At 40.2% G+C, this 20,268-nt stretch overlaps 1 protein-coding gene across 6 annotated transcripts in view; it reads left to right on the top strand.

Moving 5' to 3' along the window:
• Positions 1 to 20,268, top strand: part of caskin1 (CASK interacting protein 1) — a 126,801-nt gene that overhangs the window by 47,716 nt on the left and 58,817 nt on the right. For all 6 annotated transcript variants that reach the window (XM_024802140.2, XM_024802141.2, XM_024802143.2 and 3 more), the window contains exon 2: positions 18,522 to 18,573. In XM_024802140.2, coding sequence (XP_024657908.2) covers positions 18,522 to 18,573 — 52 coding nt within the window. The remainder of the gene's footprint in view (positions 1 to 18,521; positions 18,574 to 20,268) is intronic.

The raw sequence follows: 20,268 nt of genomic DNA on the forward strand, positions 1-20,268 counted from the left end.
TAACTGGCTGGAGACTGCTGGGTGAAATTGAGGTCTTCGTGACTGCTTTGGCTGGTAGCAGGCTGCCTGCTGCGATGGTAACTGTTAGCTATGGAAACAGGAAACCGAGATCGTTAGCCTTCAGTGTGAAACGTGTCCCTTTTCATATATCGGTGGCATTAAGGCAAAATTTGTGTTTTTCCCTCGCTCTGCCAGTAGTAGGTAAGTGTTTGGAGACAAATTGGCGTCTTCCATGGAAACTATGGGTAACCAAGACAACCTGCTATCAACCAGAGTGATCACAAGGAGGTTTCTGGTGTCTCTGATTTAATCTGGCAACAACCAGCCATATGTTGCCAACCACCTGGGGAGTACACAGTGCCCATGCACTACAAATGACTTTTAATTGTGTTGTGTTTCTATAACTCCCACTTCATATTACAAAACCGATTGAATTTTTCACTGCTTTGTTTGATGTTTTCTTTTTTATTACACCCACAGTTATGGCCTGTTTGATGTAGCAGTGTTTGACTGAAATAACACACCACAAAAACTTAAATTAGAATCACTCATTTGTAGCGCGAACGCTGTTGTTTATCCCTGGTGTGTCATTTCTATGAGTTAATGTGTTTGTGTTTTGCTTGCATGTCTATGATTATAATTGCACCGCCTTCTGTTTTAATGACTTAGCGCTCCCCTTTGCGTTGCTTTGCACGGGGCTCCCCTGAAAATGAGGATCGGGCTGTTAGAGAGTTATTTAAATGCACAGGCAGTGCGCTCGCTACCAGCCTCAAGTACGGGCTGAAGGCAAAGAGAGAAAGGCTATAGCTGATACGGTAATTGATGAGTATAAAAACGTGGTAATGAACTGAACAGCTGAGCTCAACTGATCTGGATTCAGGTGTCAGCTGAATTTCTGAATAGAAGAGTGTGTGTCTCTAGTGTTCGCTCGGATCCTCTGCAGAAGAAGCAGATCCTGTTTTGGACAGTTCATGTGGAAATAAGGACGTCACACTGTCACCGCTCTCATTATGTCATGGTTTTTACTGTGTGTGTGTTTGTGTGGGTGCATGTGAGTCTGAGTCCTTGTGTTTTTGAGGGTGTGTGTGCAGCACACTTCTACATGTGTAGGAGGAGCCAGAGGCTGCTTGTTACCTAGCAACCGCCTCCATGCAACCCAGAGCTCCCTGGTTGTGTGTGTGTGTGTGTGTGTGTGTGTGTGTGTGTGTGTGTGTGTGTGTGTGTGTGTGTGTGTGTGTGTGTGTGTGTGTGTGTGTGTGTGTGTGTGTGTATGAAAGGATAGAACAGAGTTAGGCTGCAGGATGAGAGGTTGCAGCAACATCATGAAATCAGTATTTTCCCAGAGTTCTGCTGCGGCAGGCAACATAATTGTAACGTGATTTAGTGTGGCTTTGTGTGTGTGTCTGTGTGTGTGTATGTGCGTTTGCAGGACATATATAATAACACTAATGAAAAGATACAGCATAAAATGCGCAACTATTTGGGTGATTGCTTTACTTAAGTGCTTTAGACTTGCTAAAATTGTTAATAGAGTTACACATTAAAAGAGTGCATCTGGAGCTTTAGTGCAATTCATTGAATGTTATAGCCTCTGTGTGAAACCAAGACTGATGATGTCAAAATATGCCAGCCTCTATTCGTAGTGTTTAAAACACACTCCAGCTCATTTAAATTCAGATAAAAACCCTCTGGGTGGAGGTGCACCTGCCACCAACTGTCTGGAGTATAGGTAGGGGCTTCAAGGCAGCTTCTGTCAGAGGTGGACTTAAGAATTCAGTTCCTTTAACCTGGTCTGTAGTCTGTGCACAGGCTGTAAATAAAATATAGAAGTAGCCTCTGGCTCTAAAAACCTAAGCCAGTGCAGAAATGCATTCTTTTCAATAGCCAACAGGGAGCAGCTCCCTTGGATTGAAAAAGACCTTGGAATCAATAGAAAAATGACTCTCAGTCACTTAAGACTTTCTTGATGAAATCATGGTCTTTTAGTAGCTCCAAGTCCTACTAAACAAAACATAGCTATATGGGAATCAAAGAGGAGGACAAAGCAGGCTGTGCTTTGAATGCAGTGTCAACAATGCAAGAGTTGCATCAAAGCACTTTATTTTGAAAGGTTTAATCCCTACAATATTAGAAAGGCAATGCAAAGAATAAGATGCCCCCTTTTGAATAAGTACTTGGCAGCTGTGAGGGGGAAGAAGAAGGCGGCTGTGATTTCAGAACACAAAGATGGCAACCAGTGGGTTATATTTTGGTGGCTATGTCTATCTTTAATAAACACTCCATGGTTGTGTTACATGGAGGCGTAAATGTGTTGCACCTTAAATGTCAGAATAACACAGAAACTTTAAAGTCACAATTCAGTAAAAGTCAGTCGTGGTAAAATTTGACTGCTTCACATTAAAAGCACTGTTGAATCCTTTTATTGTGAAACAGCAGCAGTAGACGATTTCAGGTGTAATAACTTAATAGAGGAAGGAAACATTAAGCTATGAATTTTAATTAAACAGTTTGATGGAGAAAGACAAGTCAAGTAATCAAAATGTGTCTTATTGGCAATCCTAAGTCATGCACTTCCACCCAGCTCTTTGTTTTGGGCAGTACGACTTGTTTCCATCTAAGCGTTGGTTACTTGGATGGAAACAGCAACAGATGTGGAGCTAACACCAAAGTTACCTCCAATTCCCGCCGTTACGCCATCACTGGCTGGACCTGCTCTTTGGCAGAACACTGAGTTCCTGCAGCGCTGCACATTTGATCTATCAGCCCACTTTTGAGTATCACTGCATGTGTTATGAACATTGAAAATACAGTGTTTGACAGCTGCAGCCAGAGTTTGACACATCGCTGGCCAGCACGTCGGCTCAGCGGTTGGCTTTATTTATGGTGGTAAGCATTTGAATCGTACTGGAAATGAGGAAATGTAAAAATGCAAAATAAAATGTCAATATTTTGTATATGTGCATTTTCACATCCACATGCTTGATTTTAGAAGTGTGTGCGTGTTTGCGTGTGAACTGAGAGCAGATGGTGTGTGTGTGTGTGTGTGTGTGTGTGTGTGTGTGTGTGTGTGTGTGTGTGTGTGTGTGTGTGTGTGTGTGTGTGTGTGTGCACGATACCTGCTTGGGAAATTCCAACCAGGAAGTGTTGTTAAGGAGGGAGGAAAAAGAGAGGGTCAATGAGGATCAAACAGCTCCTGCAGTGTTGAAACATGCGCGTGCACACACACACACACACAGAAATATCTACACTGTAAATTATTATTGCTAAATGTTATATATTGAGGAGTCAGTGTTTTTCACAAGTCACTGTAATGTCTGTAAATGTGTTTTGGAAGCGAAGCTGCCTCTCACTGCATGTGTATACGTTCATGATGCAGAACTGTGTCTTTGTGTGTGTGGGTGTGTTGGCTGATTTACTGTGTGTACATCTGGCAGGCAGAGGATGATGTTGGCAGGGATCCCACTCTTACCCTCTCTGTCCTTATATGATGCCTCGTACAAAGCTTGTATCCTTATTTGATGACATGGGGGTGGCCATGCCCTTTTATGATGTCATGAAATGAAGCAGGAGGCCGCAGAGAGCTTGCTTCAAAGCAAAGATTCAGGCAGCACACACCAGACATGAACACTGCCTTCTATACCTTGTTGAATTTCCAGGGTTTCTATTATCCATGTCTCCATTATAAAGGTGGACGCTCATATTAAAGATGCCAGCGTGTCAGATAATACAGTCTACACATATAGTAGAAAAGCACTATAAGAACCAGTCTGTTTTACTATTTAACTCCCACCATCTAAATTAGTGATTCAAGTAGAGCAGGGGTGTCCAACTCCAGGCCTCGAGGGCCGGTGTCCTGCAGGTTTTAGATCTCACCCTGGGTCAACATACCTGAATCACATGATGAGTTCATTACCAGGCCTCTGGAGAACTTCAAGACATGCTGAGGAGGTCATTTATCCATTTAAATCAGCTGTGTTGGCTCAAGGACACATCTAAAACCTGCAGGACACTGGCCCTCGAGGCCTGCAGCTCCCCCAACCCTGAAGTTGAGGTTAACTAATTCATATTATCAGCTTTTTGCTGATCTGTTAGTATCAACATTTAAAATAGGCTGTTTGATCATTCAGTTCAGTTTGATTTATATGGTGCCAAATCACAACAACAGTTTTTGATTGATTGATTGAATCTTTATTTTGAACATGTTGAAAAAGTATAAAAAAAATAGAATTAAAAGAGACAAATGAACAAAGCAAACAAAAGGAAAACGAGCAACCACAACTCCAAATAACGTCCATGTTCAAAAAGGAGCAGGAAGAAGCATAAGCTTATTTAATCCCACCCCTTTTCCACTATCTAGTATCAATAGACTACAGAAATACCTCCTTGCAATTACATTATATGTTATGTGTAATTTTTTTTTAAATATATACACATATATGTTTCTATCTATCCATACATACGTGTATATACACACATACGCACATATACACATTTTCAATAACCCCATTAACACCTGAAGGATACACAACCTACAATTTTATATAAAAAAAAAAAAACACCCAGCACGCCCCTGCGGGCGGTTTATCCTTCAAGCTCGGGTCCTCTACCAGAGGCCTGGGAGCTTGAGGGTCCTGCGCAGTATCTTAGCTGTTCCCAGGACTGCGCTCTTCTGGACAGAGATCTCCGATGTTATTCCTGGGATCTGCTGGAGCCACTCGCCTAGCTTGGGATAGCAGCTGGATAGCGTAGTGGTTAAACTACACACCTTTGGAACAGAGGATCGCAAGTTCGATTCCTGCCTGGGGCGTCTGTATCCAGTAAGGGTCCTAAGGCTAGACCCCCTATGCTAAGCAAGCCTACCGCAGACATGAGCGAGACAGATAAATATGAAGGCATGCCGGCTCGGACGTCGCCCGGATCAACAAGGTCCGCGTCAGGTGTTGAGGAACCAGGGCACCCTGACGAAAAGTGGGCTACTGGAACAAGAAGGCATCGGTGGGCAAGAGACGAAAACAGGGCGTTGTTGGAATGCTACTACGCAAGTAACCCCGGCGGAAGGGGCTACATGAATATATATATATATATATATATACACGTACATATATACCCATACCAACAAACCCGTGCATGCGCACACACATGAAAATTAGACAAGAACATCCTATCAAATCTCTACCTTTTCCCTATACCCTGTAAAAACCATATCCTTAAACCGCTTTTTAAACTGCGCCATGCTCGGACATTGCTTCATATCTTTACTTATCTTCACTCCACACACAGAGATGCAAAAACTTTTTAATGTTGTACGGATACGAGGATGTTTTAAATTTAATTCCCCCCTCAAATTGTATCCCCGTTCCCTTTTAGAAAACATTTTTAGAATATTGTCAGGAAGCAGGTTATTTATTGCTTTATATATAATTTGTGCTGTGAGAAAATGAACCAGATCTGTGAATTTTAGAATTTTTGATTTTAAGAATAGTGGATTTGTATGATCTCTGTAACCAGTTTTATGGATTATCCTTATGGCCCTTTTTTGTAATATAAAGATTGATGATAGCGAACATTTGTAAGTATTGCCCCAAACCTCTGCACAGTAATTCAAATACGGTGCAATCAGGGAACAATAGAGAATGTGGAGTGATTTGTGGTCCAGAATGTGTTTTACTTTACTCAAGATTGAGACACTTCTTGAAATTTTGTTATGTATATGATTTATATGAGACTTCCAGTTTAATTTATCATCTATAATCACACCAAGAAACTTATGTTCAAGTACTCCTTCAATTTCCACACCATCTACATGAATCTGCACTTGTGCATTTCTAAGGGAATTCCCAAATAAGATTATTTTAGTTTTACTTGGATTTAGCGATAGTTTGTTCCTGTTAAACCATTTTTTAATTTTGCACATTTCTGAAGTAATTGTATCCAGCAGCTCCTTTAGATTCCCCCCAGAACAAAAAATATTTGTGTCATCTGCAAATAATACTAATTTTAATATATCAGATGCCTTACAAATATCATTTATATAAATAATAAATAATTTTGGACCCAGTACAGAGCCTTGTGGAACACCACAAGCAATGTCCAAGCATGATGAGGAATGGACACCCAGCTTCACAAATTGTTTCCAGTCACTTAAATAATTTTTCACCAGTGCAGTACAACCCCCCTAATCCCATACCGTTCCAGTTTATTAATTAATATGTGATGATTGATTGTGTCGAATGCTTTCTTGAGATCCAGAAATACTCCAGCTGCATACTGTTTCTGATCTATAGAATTCGTAATCTCCTCAATTGATTCGATTAATGCCAGAGATGTTGATCTTTTTGATCTGAATCCATATTGACTGTCAGAGAGTAATTTATATTTATCTAAGAATTTGTCTAATCGTTTATTAAACAGGTTTTCTAGGATTTTGGAGAATTGTGGTAGTAAAGAAACAGGCCTGTAATTTGTGAAGTGGCGTCTATCCCCGGTTTTATACAGCGGCACAACTTTAGCTATTTTCATTTTGTTTGGCACTTTTCCCGTCTGAAATGATAAGTTGCAAATATATGTTAGAGGTCCTACAATTCCTTCAATCACCTTCTTGACGATTTTCATGTCAATATCATTACAATCAGTAGATGTTTTATATTTGCACATGTGTACAATGTCAATTATTTCTTTTTCCTCCACTGATGTGAGGAACATTGAGTTCCTATCAATCCAGTTTTCACTACATTCTACTGATGGCAGTGACTCAGGAATTTGTTCTGCCAGTTTTGGTCCAATATTTACAAAATAATGATTACAGCTGTTGACCTTATCAGCAGTGTTTTCCATAATATTGCCATTGTCGATAAAGTATTGAGGATAACTTTGTTGTCCAGAATTATTTTTAATGATACCGTTTAAAACATCCCATATTCCCTTCATATTATGTTTATTGTTGTTCAATATTTTACTATAATACTCCTTTCTACACTAGGGCTGCCACGATTTGTCGACTAGTCACGATTACGTCGACTATCAAACTCGTCGACGACTGATTTAATAGTCGACGCGTCGTTTGAAGCTTTGTAAGATCCCAAAAGACGCAGGAATAAGTAGCAGGATTTAAGAGTGTAATAACGGACTGAAACAGAAGATGGCAGCACTGCATGTACAAGGATGCCAGCTGCCGTTAAACCCCGAAGAAGAAGAAGAAGAAGCAGCTGTGTCCCAGAATTCATAGCGCGGCCCTGCTCAGTTTCCAACAATGGCGGCAGCTAGTTAGTTCTAATATTACTCTTATTATTCTTTCTGGGTCACAAAATAAACGTTTAACATATTTTCAGCCGAGAATGTAGCTGTGTAAACCTCAAATATCGGCTCAGTTTATCAGGACACCACATATTTTCAAAAGCGCTCCGACGTTTTCGGAGACGTCTGTTACCCACTAGCTCGATAGCTAGCCGGGGGCTAGGTCACTAGAGCCGTGAGAACACCGGACTCCCGGCAAATTGTTTTCAAACCCACCGCCGTCTGTCGCTACTCAGGTTAAATATATATGAGTCACTTAGATAAATTAAAAATGTTATTGTTTGGCTTTTTTTTTTAGTATTTTATTTGTTCCTGAGTAAATCGGTTTGTCTGAGATTAAAGTTATAGTTTTTACACAGCTGAATAAACGTCAAGCAGACAGCTGATTATCAGAAGTGTGAGATGCTCCAGAATATACTCCGTTGTCCTGTTATATTTTAGATAGCAAGGAGTTTATTCAACTTCACCGAAACAATCTGCAAATTTCATTAAAATTGAATAAACTATCATCTTGTCTTTATTTTTAGTTAGCACCTTAAAAGCTTAAAGCTGTAAGCTAATGATAGTTATATAAGCTGTAGTTTTACGTCCAGTGGATGATGATCTGATTAGTCGACTAATCGCATAAATAATCGGTGACTAGTCGACTATCAAAATAATCGTTTGTGGCAGCCCTATTCTACACACACGTATAATATTGGTCAACTTATTTTTGTATTTTTTATATTTATTTTCAGCATCTTTTGTTCTTTGTTTTAGGAATTCCCTATAATGTATTTTTCTTTTTACATGTATTTTGTAAACCCTTAGTGAGCCATGGTCTATCTGAATATTTGTGCTTTCTGTTGTATTTTATTGTTGGACAGTTTTTATCGTACAACTCCATGAATATTCTTAAAAATATGCCATATGCAATATCAATATCAGCTTCTTTGTACACATTGTCCCAGTCCTGATTTAATAGATCGTTCTTAAATGCAGTCATAGTTTCTTCTGTCCTTACACGTCTGTATCTCAGTTGTTCTTCATGCTGGTTTTTTTATAATTAGTGTCATAAACTGCAAAAACTGGTAGGTGATCACTGATGTCATTAATTAATATTCCGCTCACAATGTTGTTTTCCATATTGTTAGTGAAAATATTGTCAAGTAAGGTGGCACAATGTGGTGTAATTCTGCTAGGCCTGGTTATTTTAGGATGTAAACTCAAACTGTACATAGTGTTTAGGAATTCGTCGGTCATTTTATGCGTTTTCGGATTCAACAGGTCAATATTAAAATCACCACAGATAAACATAACTTTTTGATGTGTTTTAGAGAATATTTCCTCTATGAAGTCATTAAATACTTGAATACTAGAGCCAGGTGTTCTATATATACAGCTAATTATTACATTTTTTTCTTTTTCCTTATAAATTTCAATTGTTATACATTCTAGTAAATTATCAATTACAGTTGTCATACTTTCTACCACCTTGTAGTTTAGGTTTTTATCCACATACACAGCTACTCCCCCTCCACTCTTGTTCCTTCTATTTACAAAATTCACTTCATATCCCTCCAGTCCAAAGTCCATTCCTTTCTCCGCATTGATCCATGTTTCAGAAATGGCAATAATTCCAAATGGATTTGTCAACTCATTTAGATATTCCTTTATATTGTTGAAGTTGGCATACAGACTTCTGCTATTAAAATGGATTATTGATAATTTATTTTCCGTGTTGATGGTGTGCTTAAACTGTTCATCAGTGAAGTAGCAGCAGTTACAGCTGATGTTGTAGAAGAAATTATTTTCCGGGTCTATATCCTTTTCTAAGTCTAGAACATTATGGTCTGTGTATCGAAATGTTCTCAGTTCCAGATTATCATAAAGAGAATTCCAATGAGTTATGTTGATATTGTTGCCGGTTGCAGATGAAGTTCTTTTGGACTGTGCCATGTGTTGTGTTGTGTGTCACGTCACATGTGTATTCATACCTCCAGAGTAAGTTGACCTCAGTATTTGTCCAGCTCCTCCATATTTCTGATGACCAACACTTTGGCTTGTTCCGGTGTTCCATTGAGTTTAATGAATACTTTGCAGTTGGTGGTCCATGTATTTTGAATTTTTCCCTGTTTCTTCAAGTAACGTGCTTTCCTGGCAATGTCCGCATTTCTTTTTATCAGATGTTCGTTCATGAAGACATCGGATCCTTTCAGTTTCTTTCCTTGTTTTAACAGTGCTGTTTTCTGTTTTCTGTTTGCAAATCTCACAATGATGGCTGGTTTGTCACTGTCATTTTTTCGGGGTAGAGGGTGGCAAGCCTCAATGTTGTTATAATCCACTTCCACACCTTTGGACCGTAGAAAGGTAACCACTTGATGCTCCGTGGAGTTGACATCTTCCTCTCCTGGCCCTCCTACATTGTCAGTGGCGACCGCCCGGGCGTATGACCGGGGTTTGTTACCTCAAGGTGTTTTATATTGTAGGTAAAGACTCTACAATAACAAGCATTATGAGCAAGAACTTGGCAAGCGTGAGAAGGCAAAACCCTCTTTTAACAGGAAGAAAGTGAAGGCAAAATAAAAAATAAAAATAATGGCTAATATATTGGAATATCGCATTTTTAAATCAACAAATATTGGTACCAGAATCTGATATCGGTAGGACTCTATATCCTTCCCACAGGCTGCAATAAGCTTAGACAGACAAAATGACTTGCTTTCATTATCAGTCCGAAAAGATGAACAGCTGCATTAGGAAATTTGATTAAAAGCCTGTGGACATATAAATCCAAGAGGATAAGTTAATCACGACCTCAAAGGAACATTCAGATAACATCCAATCATAGCACTTAAAAGTCTGCAGAAAAAAACTTTGTAGAAAGAGCCTAAAATATACGAACATGAAAGTGTGCAAGGACCTTTCCATCTCCACATGATGAGATAAAAATATATCAGCCCGTCATCACTGCCCAACAATGCATCACGTGTACCACTAAGAAAAACCAGTGTTAACTTAAAATATCAATGATGGTGTTTCACAGGACATAAACCTTTCATGGTTTTGTGTACATTGTGGTAAACATACTTACTGTCACTTATTGCTGTTGCAAAGTCAGCCCGCGCACAGCTCAGAGCAAGTTAAAAAAATACCACATACTGTACATGCTTTCCCTTAAATGAACAAAAACTGAACATTTTATAATTACAGGACAGTGAATGAAGTACACAGGAACTCACCATCCGGCTTAGTTAAGATCAAACTAGACTGTATGTGGGCCACAATGTAAAACGAGTTTGACTTCTCTGCTCTACAGGCTTCAGTTAGCATGTTAAATGTTAAAGGTCATGACAGTACAATTAGAAGACTGAACAAGTATGGCTTGTTTGGAAGAAAAGTCTTTACTCTAAAAAGAACAGAGCAGCACGACTTAAGTTTGCAAAGGTGCATCTGAACAAATCACAAGACTCCCAGAATGACGTCCTTTGGATAGATGAGACTGGAGTAGAGAGGCACAGCGCCACCTTTGGCAAAAACTGAACCCAGCATAGTCAAGATGCAGGGGTGATGATTTGAGCTTCTCATGCAGCCATAGGACCTGGGCATCCAGCTGTTGAGTTGACCATGAAGTCCTCTGTATACCAAAGTATTCTGGAGTCAGATGTGAGGCTGAAACAACAGAATGGCTGAAAAAGAAAAGATTCAGTGATGGCCCAGTGCTCATGCTGCGGTGGGACCTTTAGAAAGCTGTGCATAAACACATGCCTGCAAATACTAGGAACAAAACTGTTCAAAGGTCAGGTAAGGGACATTTCATGGGTTAAATGTAGCATTTAAACAAGTTAGGGGAAGTTACTCTGACACGGTAAAACGCTCCTGATTTGATTTTTCTGGGTAAATGTTTAAGAAAGAATAAGAGTCCACCTTCATAATGCATGAAGGCATACCGTGCTCCAACATCTGCCAGTGTAATTTACATGCTGCAGCTGAAAAATGGAGAGAGGAAAGGCGATTCACTGACACAGCAGAGAAGTGCTGTTCCCTTTCTCATTGGTGAGCCTGTGGGGAAGAATGTGAGAGAAGAAAGCAGGAAAGAGGAAAAGGTGAAGGAAAAAGTCAGAGTGGGACAGATCGATCAGGGCCAAGACAACAGGTCTGCTCTCAGAGACAGAATGACTGTTCTCCATCCTCAAAGGGGACAGAAATATGCAGAGAGAAGAAACAAAGAGCCAAAGACAACTAGTTAGCAGAGCTAGTGAAGCTGCCTTTTCTTCAGCAAACAACTATTTTATGTAATAGAACAATAAATGGCATTGCCTAAAAGTAATCTTTACACTAGGCACAGTCTTTCCCAGGACAGATATTACATAAGTGAACACATAAAGAGAAAAGCAGTGACACGGTTCGCTTTCCTTTCCCATGATGATAGCATCGGTCCCTTTTTGCCACAGGCAAGAAAACAGAGGATCAGCAGACTGAGAATAATCCTCTCTAAGAACAACAGCCTCTTCTTTTAGCTGCACCAACTGTGTTTAATATTAGCCATATGAATAAATCTAACCTTTTTGAGCATGCACCTTCTCGCCGGCATGTATAATTTAAAGGAGCCACAGTGCCTTTCAGCTCTCATTGACCTTTCACCTTTACACAAGCCTGCTAAAGGGAAGCAGCCCAGTTAACATCAGGACCTGAGAAGGATTGCAGAGGTAGAAGGCTTTTAAATTAACTTTGGGTTCATCCTATAGTGTGTATATAAACGATGGATGTGAACTCCATAGGTTTGTAATCCCTAATATTAGTGTTTCCTGTCATGTTGGTTTTTGGAGCCAGAGACGAGTACATGTGGATACAGGGCAGAGTGCTACGATGTCGGCTAGTGCCAGCATGCTAGGTCACCTTTAGCGATGACCAATCTGGTGCAATGGAAAGATGCTAGTTTTTCAAGTTTCAGGTAAAACACTGATTAAATGCTACAATTTTACTCAATAAGAGTGAAGCAAAAACTTCGTAGATGCTGTGTACCACAAATTAAGGCAGATATTTGTCATATAATTATATTAAAATACCCTAAACAGAAAAAAACACCAATGAACCTGAGTTATTGGCGCAACAAGCTGTGCCCTAGTAGTATTTAAATGAAACCCTCTGTACAGTTGGTATGAGATGGGAAACTCTCCATAGATACAAAAATAATTGTTCGTGTTAGACTATGAGTGTAATTGTATGGCTATAAATTCGGGCATCTAAACATGGGAGCCAACGGACTCATTTTTTGGAGCCGGCCTCCAGTGGTCACTCCAGGAATTGCAGTTTTTGGCACTTGCCTCAAGCTTACAAATAGCTTAAACAGTCCAAGTACAAACAAACAGTTTGCCGTTCTTAAACCCACTTCTTTATATTAGATGTATTTTATGTCTTTTCTCTTTTTGAGCCTTTTTAATTGACTTCGCAATAACAGATTGTAGTTCACAGTTTTTCAGCCTCCAGCAGTTTCAGAGAAGTTTTGCCTCTGAAGCTAGAATAAACTCAGAATTGAATCAGCTGGTGAGCAGCAATTTTCTGTGGTGCTGTATTCTTTAATATTCCATGTAGGTTTACACTGCAGGTCCGGTCTTTCCCTCAGGCAGGTCTTGGTTGGTAAAATACAGGAAACACCTATTGCTGAGAAGGAAAACTGATGGTTTTGTTGTTCGCTCTTATTAATAAAGCTTGTTTGAATGCATGTGTGTCAGTAAGCATAGCAAGGAGATACACATAAAACATTAGAGAAATCTGTTTGTGTCGTGTGTCTGAAACACAGTAAGCGATATATTGGATTTTCAAATCAACAAATATTGGTGATGCCAAAGATCCTGACAAAGTTTCCAAATGTGATCTTTTGAAAGTGAGACTGCTCTCTCAAAAGATCACTATATTCAAATCTCTAAGATGCCAGCGGCTTTGTTAGAATAGCAGTATTCAGCACTCCAAGTATGACAGAGAGTTGCTCCATCTTATATAACGGTAGCTCAGTGAATGTGGAGTCCTGAGCTGTTTTCGGCTGGGTGACTTCACATTATACACACACACATGCAGACTAGGCATGGACAGTAGTAGTCGTGACAGTTTTTTACATGTGGTTTCACATTTGGAAAATCTGTATATGTTTTTCTCTAAAGAGCTTTAGCCTTGCTGCAAGCACATCTGCAAGCCACTTTGCAACCCACCTCCAGGTGGAGGTGGGTTGACAACTTTCATGCAGTTTTTGTCTTAGTCATATCGTTTGTCCTTGATACCTGCTCTGTTTTGTGCTCGGATGTTGCTCCTCCTTTCCCAGAACTGTTTTGACTACAGTAGTCCTGACTGTAGTAGCCCTTTATGTAGTCTGACAGTAAAAATGCTGAATTATTAATGCCTCATCATGTGTCGCTATGAGTGTAGACTCTGCTGAACCGACTTATTTTTCATTGTCACTTTCCTGAATGCTGTTGGAGATCCTTAATGTTGTTTTCAGATAGCTTTTTCCCCCCAATATTCATTATGACAAATTTTCAGCCCAAATTCTGGACACAAAAGGCCTCAGTTCACTCACAATTTTGCTGCTGATGCTCAACATACTAGCAAGGAGGCAGGCCAACCAATTTGTTTAGATGTAAATGGAAAAACACATTTATTCTTTTTTCTTTTTTTGCATGCATGTTGAAGAAAAACTGCTCTTTTGATTTCTTCTATTTTTGGTTAATAGTCCTGTAAATCGTGATCCATGAGTTAAAGCAGTAGACATGTGGCAGTACAAGCGTTAAGTGTTTGGTGGTTCCTTTTTTTTGTTACCTTTCCAAAACCCCTAGCATGCTAGCATGTTCATCTAGCTATGACATTCTCGTATGACATGCCTGGTAACAAATCCAAGAGTTGCTTTTTGTGTGTTTCTGTTTCATAGTCTTCCTCTTTATCCAGTGAAAAATGTGGCAAATTTGGTTACCTATTGTACCTTAAAATCCTGTAGTTACTTGTTTTTGTTAAACATGGATAGAATCACGAATATACTATAAACTGACAGCAGATGTGTTCTGATCATTTCCAGTCCTGTATTCGGGGTTTCATTGTTTGATGGGACCTCATAGGTGAACCTTTACCCTTTAAAAGCATTGCATGGTCTTTTCTAGGGATGGGTACCGGTGTCCGGTGCCATGATGGCACCGGTTCTGACATAAACTGTAGTAACCAGACCGAAAAGCAGCGCACATTTCGGTGCTTTATTTCGGTGCTTTTTTTCCCTGAGCTGTGATACACTTCTAGCCAATCATTTTACGTTTCCGAGGATAGTAGGCGGGTCCAGGTATGTACGTTCTTTTAGAGCAGAGCTACAGATTAAAAATGTCCAAGGCGAAGCGGTCAAAAGTCTGGCTGTACTTCACAGCAAAATATGCAAACTCAGCAGCCTGCAACAAGTGCTTTAAGCTGATACTGTGATACTGTCAAAGGAGGCAACACCTCGAATCCGATGAAACACCTGGCGACGCATAGCGTTTTTTTTAAAAGCCCAGAAATGCGCCGTATTTAATAGCTTGCTGCGAGACCTCACACCAAGCACATCTACTGCGGGTGTGGTGCCAGTTATCGGACCCGGAGTTAGCAACATCCCCCAAAAACCCGAAGAGGAGAGTCCTGGCCCCTCGCCCTGCCAGTGTAGCAGAAATGATGAGGATGATGATGCAGCAGCAGCCGTTCTTCTCTGCGTGAGTCGCTTAATGTTGTTCGTGTGTAATTTACGTTGAGTAGGCTAACCACGTTATTACATTAATGCATGTAAGGTGAACTAGCAAACATCATCATAGCTACATGCGGCTGTCTTCTTGTTTGATGGCAGATACTCCCTTCACCCTGGCCAAAAAGGCTAAAATGACCAAAGAAAAAGTGGAAAACAGTTAAACATGAGAGGTTTTGGACAAAGTTTGTTTTTTCCATTGTTTAAGCACTGCTTCCAGCCAAGAGTGATACCATATATGCCCCATAGCTGCAGGAAAGGCTAACATTGTTATCTTTTTACAAAAAAACAGCTGAACATGAGAGGTTTTTGGACCAATTTTGTGTTCTCCATTCTTTAAGCACCGGTTTGAGCACCGTTTGAGCACCGGCACCGTTTCAAAAGTACCGATTTGGCACCGGTATCGGATAAAACCTAAACGATACCCATCCCTAGTCTTTTCTTTTGGAGCACTTGGGCTTGTTCACCATTTAAATTAATTTTTTTTAAGTCTACTTGTGTAGATAGTAACCTCAACATTCCTGAGTCTAGTTGATGTAAATGTCAACAACTGAAGATGCTCACAACTGGCTTTTTCAGCACATTGTTGTTCGGTCATCAAGTAAGAAATCCGATTTTGTGTTTTTAAACAGCTTATGGAGCTAACGTTAGCTTAATCGACAAGCTAGCTGTAATAAAGAAACTAGAGCTTGAGGCAACGGGTGTCCAGCTAATAAGAAAGAGCAGTATATAGCAGGCCCCCAAAAAGTTGATTCTGTTCATCTGGACTAAAGTTTTAAAAAAATGTAAAACGGATGAACAGAATAACTTTCCTGACCTGGATGACTGAGCGCGCGTCAAGATATATCCAGATGGCGTTTTCCTATAACTTTGGTCTGTCTCAAAGACTTTGTTCTTTTATGGGGAGAAGCCGGTGATTGTTCAGTGTTTATCAGGAAAATTTTAAAAAGTGAGCTTTATGCGTTTTCTCTGGCCTCTTTGAACTTTTTGAACTTCACCATACTTTAGTATTTATGTAAGTTAGCGGAAATATATCAGGTTTTATTGTCCACACACACACACACACACACACACACACACACACACACACACACACACACACACACACACACACACACACACACACACACACACACACACAGGATGTACATTGTGCCTTTGAAAGCTCCTGTATTTAAAAAAAAAAAAGTGAATTCCTGCATTTAAGTGGCCAGAAATAGCCTGTTAGGAAATCAGTGTTCCTCTCCCAGTGGTGCTGGGAGCTGTCTCCCCTACAATAGAGGGACTGTCCTGTTTCCTGCACCCTAGAGGGGGTGTGCGTGTGTGTTTGTGGAAAGAGCAAAAATGTGAGAGAGAAAGAAGGGAGCGTGCAAGCTCATCCTTGCTGTGCCTCAGTTCTGCACCATCAGCTAATAAGAGACATAAAAACAAAGGGCAGAAAATGAAAAATAATGAGGTTGAAAGTAGCAGTTGTGCTTGTAGATTTAGTGCAGCATTAAACTTGTATGCATGCGTGTGGATGTGCATGTGTGTGCCTGCATGTGCTGCACCCCTGCAGCTGAGCTACACCCCGCCACAGCATGCATGGATCTGCATCTGTTATTTCAAGCCAGTAATTGTGTATCTGTGTGTGTTTACAATGAACTTGACCTAAATCTGGACGTTCCACAGTGCCATCGCCACAATAGTTGGTTTGAATTCTCCTGTTGGGAAGACTCATGTTGTGTGTTTTGAAACCAGATGTGATGAGTGTGCGATGGACTAACCGGCTGAGAGGAACTGTGTTCCTCGGCTAGCAACTTGTGACTGTCAGGTTTTAAGCCTCTAAGCATTTCCTGATTTATCCCCTGTGATTGACTGTGATTGTGACAAAAATGCACAAAATGAACTCAGTGGTTTGTTCAGTGTGGCTTGAAACCAGTGAATGGGCCCACAAAGTTCACACCATATCAAGACTTTTTGCCAGCCAAGGAGTCGCCCCCTGCTGGCCCTTAAAAATAATGCAAGTTTAAGGTACTCCCTCATTGTCTCTGCAACATGAGGATCGTTCCGCTCATTAGGGAGGCAAAACTATTAAAACGTGATTTTATTATTTTATTTCAGCTTTCTCTTTGTCAGTCTGGGGCAGCAAAGACAAACAGTGTAGATTTGAAACCGCTCGATTTTCAATAGAAAGATTTCTAGCATAGCATCATAGCTTCAGTTTGTACTTTTATAGTAAAACCCTGCACATAATTATAATAACTCATAACCGAGCCTGGTTTCATGCTGTATAGTTCATATCCTCAGTATTATCTGTACTTTATATGCCATGAGCAGGAGAGATCTGACATTCCAGTCTATGCTGCACACTTTTCCTAGTCGGGCTTGGTTATCTCCTGCACAGATTTAATGCACAGTCCTTATTGCAGCTACACCGTGTGGATTCAAATGTGCTGTGTTGAAATGTAAAAAAAGTCAGAAGCCAAGAACCTGCATCTCATGCTGAACATAACATCCAGTTCTGCTGATTTCCAACTTCTCATTTTTATTTTTGGACTCTATTAGAGTAGCTTTGCATGAGTCACCATTTAAAATAATCCTTATTTGTTTTATAGTGGGACCTGGGAGCCTTTATAGTTCATCCTCTGTCTGAAACAAGCAGTTTTGGCTTTTTAAGGCCGTCCTCTCTTAAAGGCATCTTTCTTCTCATTGGCTACCCGTTGTGACTTCGGAGTGACGTCTTTTATATGTCATTTTTGGGCGTCCAATCTTGGTCCACTGGAGGGGTTGTCGTGGACGTCTTATACATTTAAGACGTTGTTTTTATGCTGCTTCTCTAGATTCTGTAGTCCCGTGGTTCCAACATGTCCTCCACCCTCTGGAAACATGATAAACAGTTACATGTGAAGGATGTCTGCAGACCCATATGGAAAAGATATATATAAATCTTATAAAGTTTGTATCTGTCTTGTGTGAAACTTGTATGAAAAGCATACAAGAGTAAAAACACATATAAGATCCCTTGAAAAATTATGTAAATGAAACTTGTATGTTTTGGATACTTACTAAAACAATATATGAAAGTAATGAGAAAGTGGCCACTTTCATGAGTAAATCATAGAAGTTTTTACTGTTTGTCACATTACCTAAATTCACACACATGAGCGAGCATGCTCTGAATGGTGTAAATATTTAGAATGACAGACACGTAGGGTGCTGTCACCATGGGGGGCTGGACTCGAAGTAATGGCACTCTTTCATGCAAACAGCAGGTGAGGAAATGTGATGGCAGTTTGCCTCATAATGAGATCTTTGCTTCCGTTTGGTGGAAATGAGTGAGGGGAAAAGTGGAAAATGCTGTTTCTGGCTTCAGGAATGAATGAACCGTTCCTCTAGAGCACAATATTGTTGCAATCATAAACGTTAAATATTGCTCATAACAAGGTACTGATGGGCTTTTGCTATCATATTTGAGGGCTGCAAAAATCCACTCATGCTCCCTCTTTTTGTCTTTCAGAGCTCCTCGGGTCTGCAAAGAAAGTGAATGTCAACTTCCAGGATACAGATGGGTGAGTTACCCTCCTTTTCTTCTTCCATATATCATGTCTCCATCCCATCTGTACCCATCCCAGGCCAGCTTCCCCCCTCCTTTCTCCTGCTTAACAGCATCCCGAAGCAGCATTATCATAGTGCTTTTACTTCTCTCTTTACAGTATTAAAAGCTGGGGGATTAGCCCATATACCACTCAGCTCAGAATGTCGTGTTTATTTATGCGTGTGAGAGTATTAAAGGCATGATATTAGGTATTACATCTAAGCACTTTCACCTCTTTGCTCCCATTTTGTCATTGAAAGCATCGCGTGCGCCCAGTACGCGGCTACGGGCCCGTCGGCTCTCATTGGGGAGCCGCCACTTGAAATCCACCAGACGATGGTAAAACAAAACTGCAAACAGAACTGTGGCCCACTTCCATGCAATCTGGTGTGTTATGTAACGGAACAATTTGGAGAGACAGACTTTTGTTTCTTTGACAAAAGGCTGGGGAGACATAAAAAAGGGATTCTCAGTGTGAAAAATCAGGTGATTTGTTGTCTGCAGGCTACAACTGGCGAGAAATCAAAGTGAGTGGCAGCTCACACAGACAGGTGGAGGAAAGGAGGGCCAAAAAAAAAGTCAGGGGTTGATATGGCCGTCATTAAACAGGCTGTGGAGACGACTTACATCACTTTAACGCAATCTAGTGGAAATGCAGTGCAATGATGTTGTTGTTTTTCCCCGTGTTTCACATATGGATCATATTGCAGTCTGAAGGTTAACGCTAAACTCATCGTGCAGTTTATTTTCAGTCGTCCTTGGTTGGTTTGTGGCTGTTTCTTCTGCGAGTATTTCAAAGAGAAATGAAGCCGTGGCTGATCTGGGATTCTGGCTCAGCATAATGTGACAGAAGTGAAGTCTGTTTCAAAAATGCTTCTCATCGTTTTCATAAACTTAATGGTATTTCTTTCATTTGATTTTATAGACCTGATATTACATGTTTGATCTTTAAGTATGTTTTAGCGTCAGTGTGTAAAAGGTGCTTTAGAGTAATGACAACTTAATGTGTTAAAAATTGAAAGTTAAATAGATAAAACTGATAAAATTTCACTTCAATCAAAAGTCAGGGTTCTCCTGGGAACACATAAAACTTTAAAAGTGATTTTATGCTCTATGTCTCACCACAGTTTAATACCAGAGGTCTACAGAGAGGTCTGGTACCTGTTTTCATCCTGATATGATTTGTAAAACTCTACAAACATGGTTTTAGTTTGTCATTATGGGTTATTGTTCTGAAGTTGAAGGGAAAAGAATCCAGAGTTGCTACATTTTAACCTCCAGCTCTATACATCTTCATCTTTGTCTGTAATAGAGTAGCTTTGCATGATTAGTTGTCCGAAATAATCCCCTTATATCTTCCAATAGGTCTTGGTGTCCCTCAGAGACCATGCAGTTTTAGTTCCATTCCCTGTAAGCTATCTCTCTTCTGATTGGCTGTCCCTTGCAACCAAAACATTTATTTTAATTTGAATAGTGGGTGGAGCTTCTGTGCTCGCAGCCAGAGTTGTATGCCTGAGGTGACCGTATTGGGGATGTGGGCTGAGCTTTTGGCTCATTTGTACCTGCAATGATCCCTTGATTTAATGGTCATGTTTAATATGAAATCCACCACGGTTTATATACCTTGATGTCATATACAGCAGCGGTCCCCAGGCCCCGGACTGGTACC

Source organism: Maylandia zebra, linkage group LG4, assembly GCF_041146795.1.
Source record: "Maylandia zebra isolate NMK-2024a linkage group LG4, Mzebra_GT3a, whole genome shotgun sequence".
Taxonomy (NCBI): Eukaryota; Metazoa; Chordata; class Actinopteri; order Cichliformes; family Cichlidae; genus Maylandia; species Maylandia zebra.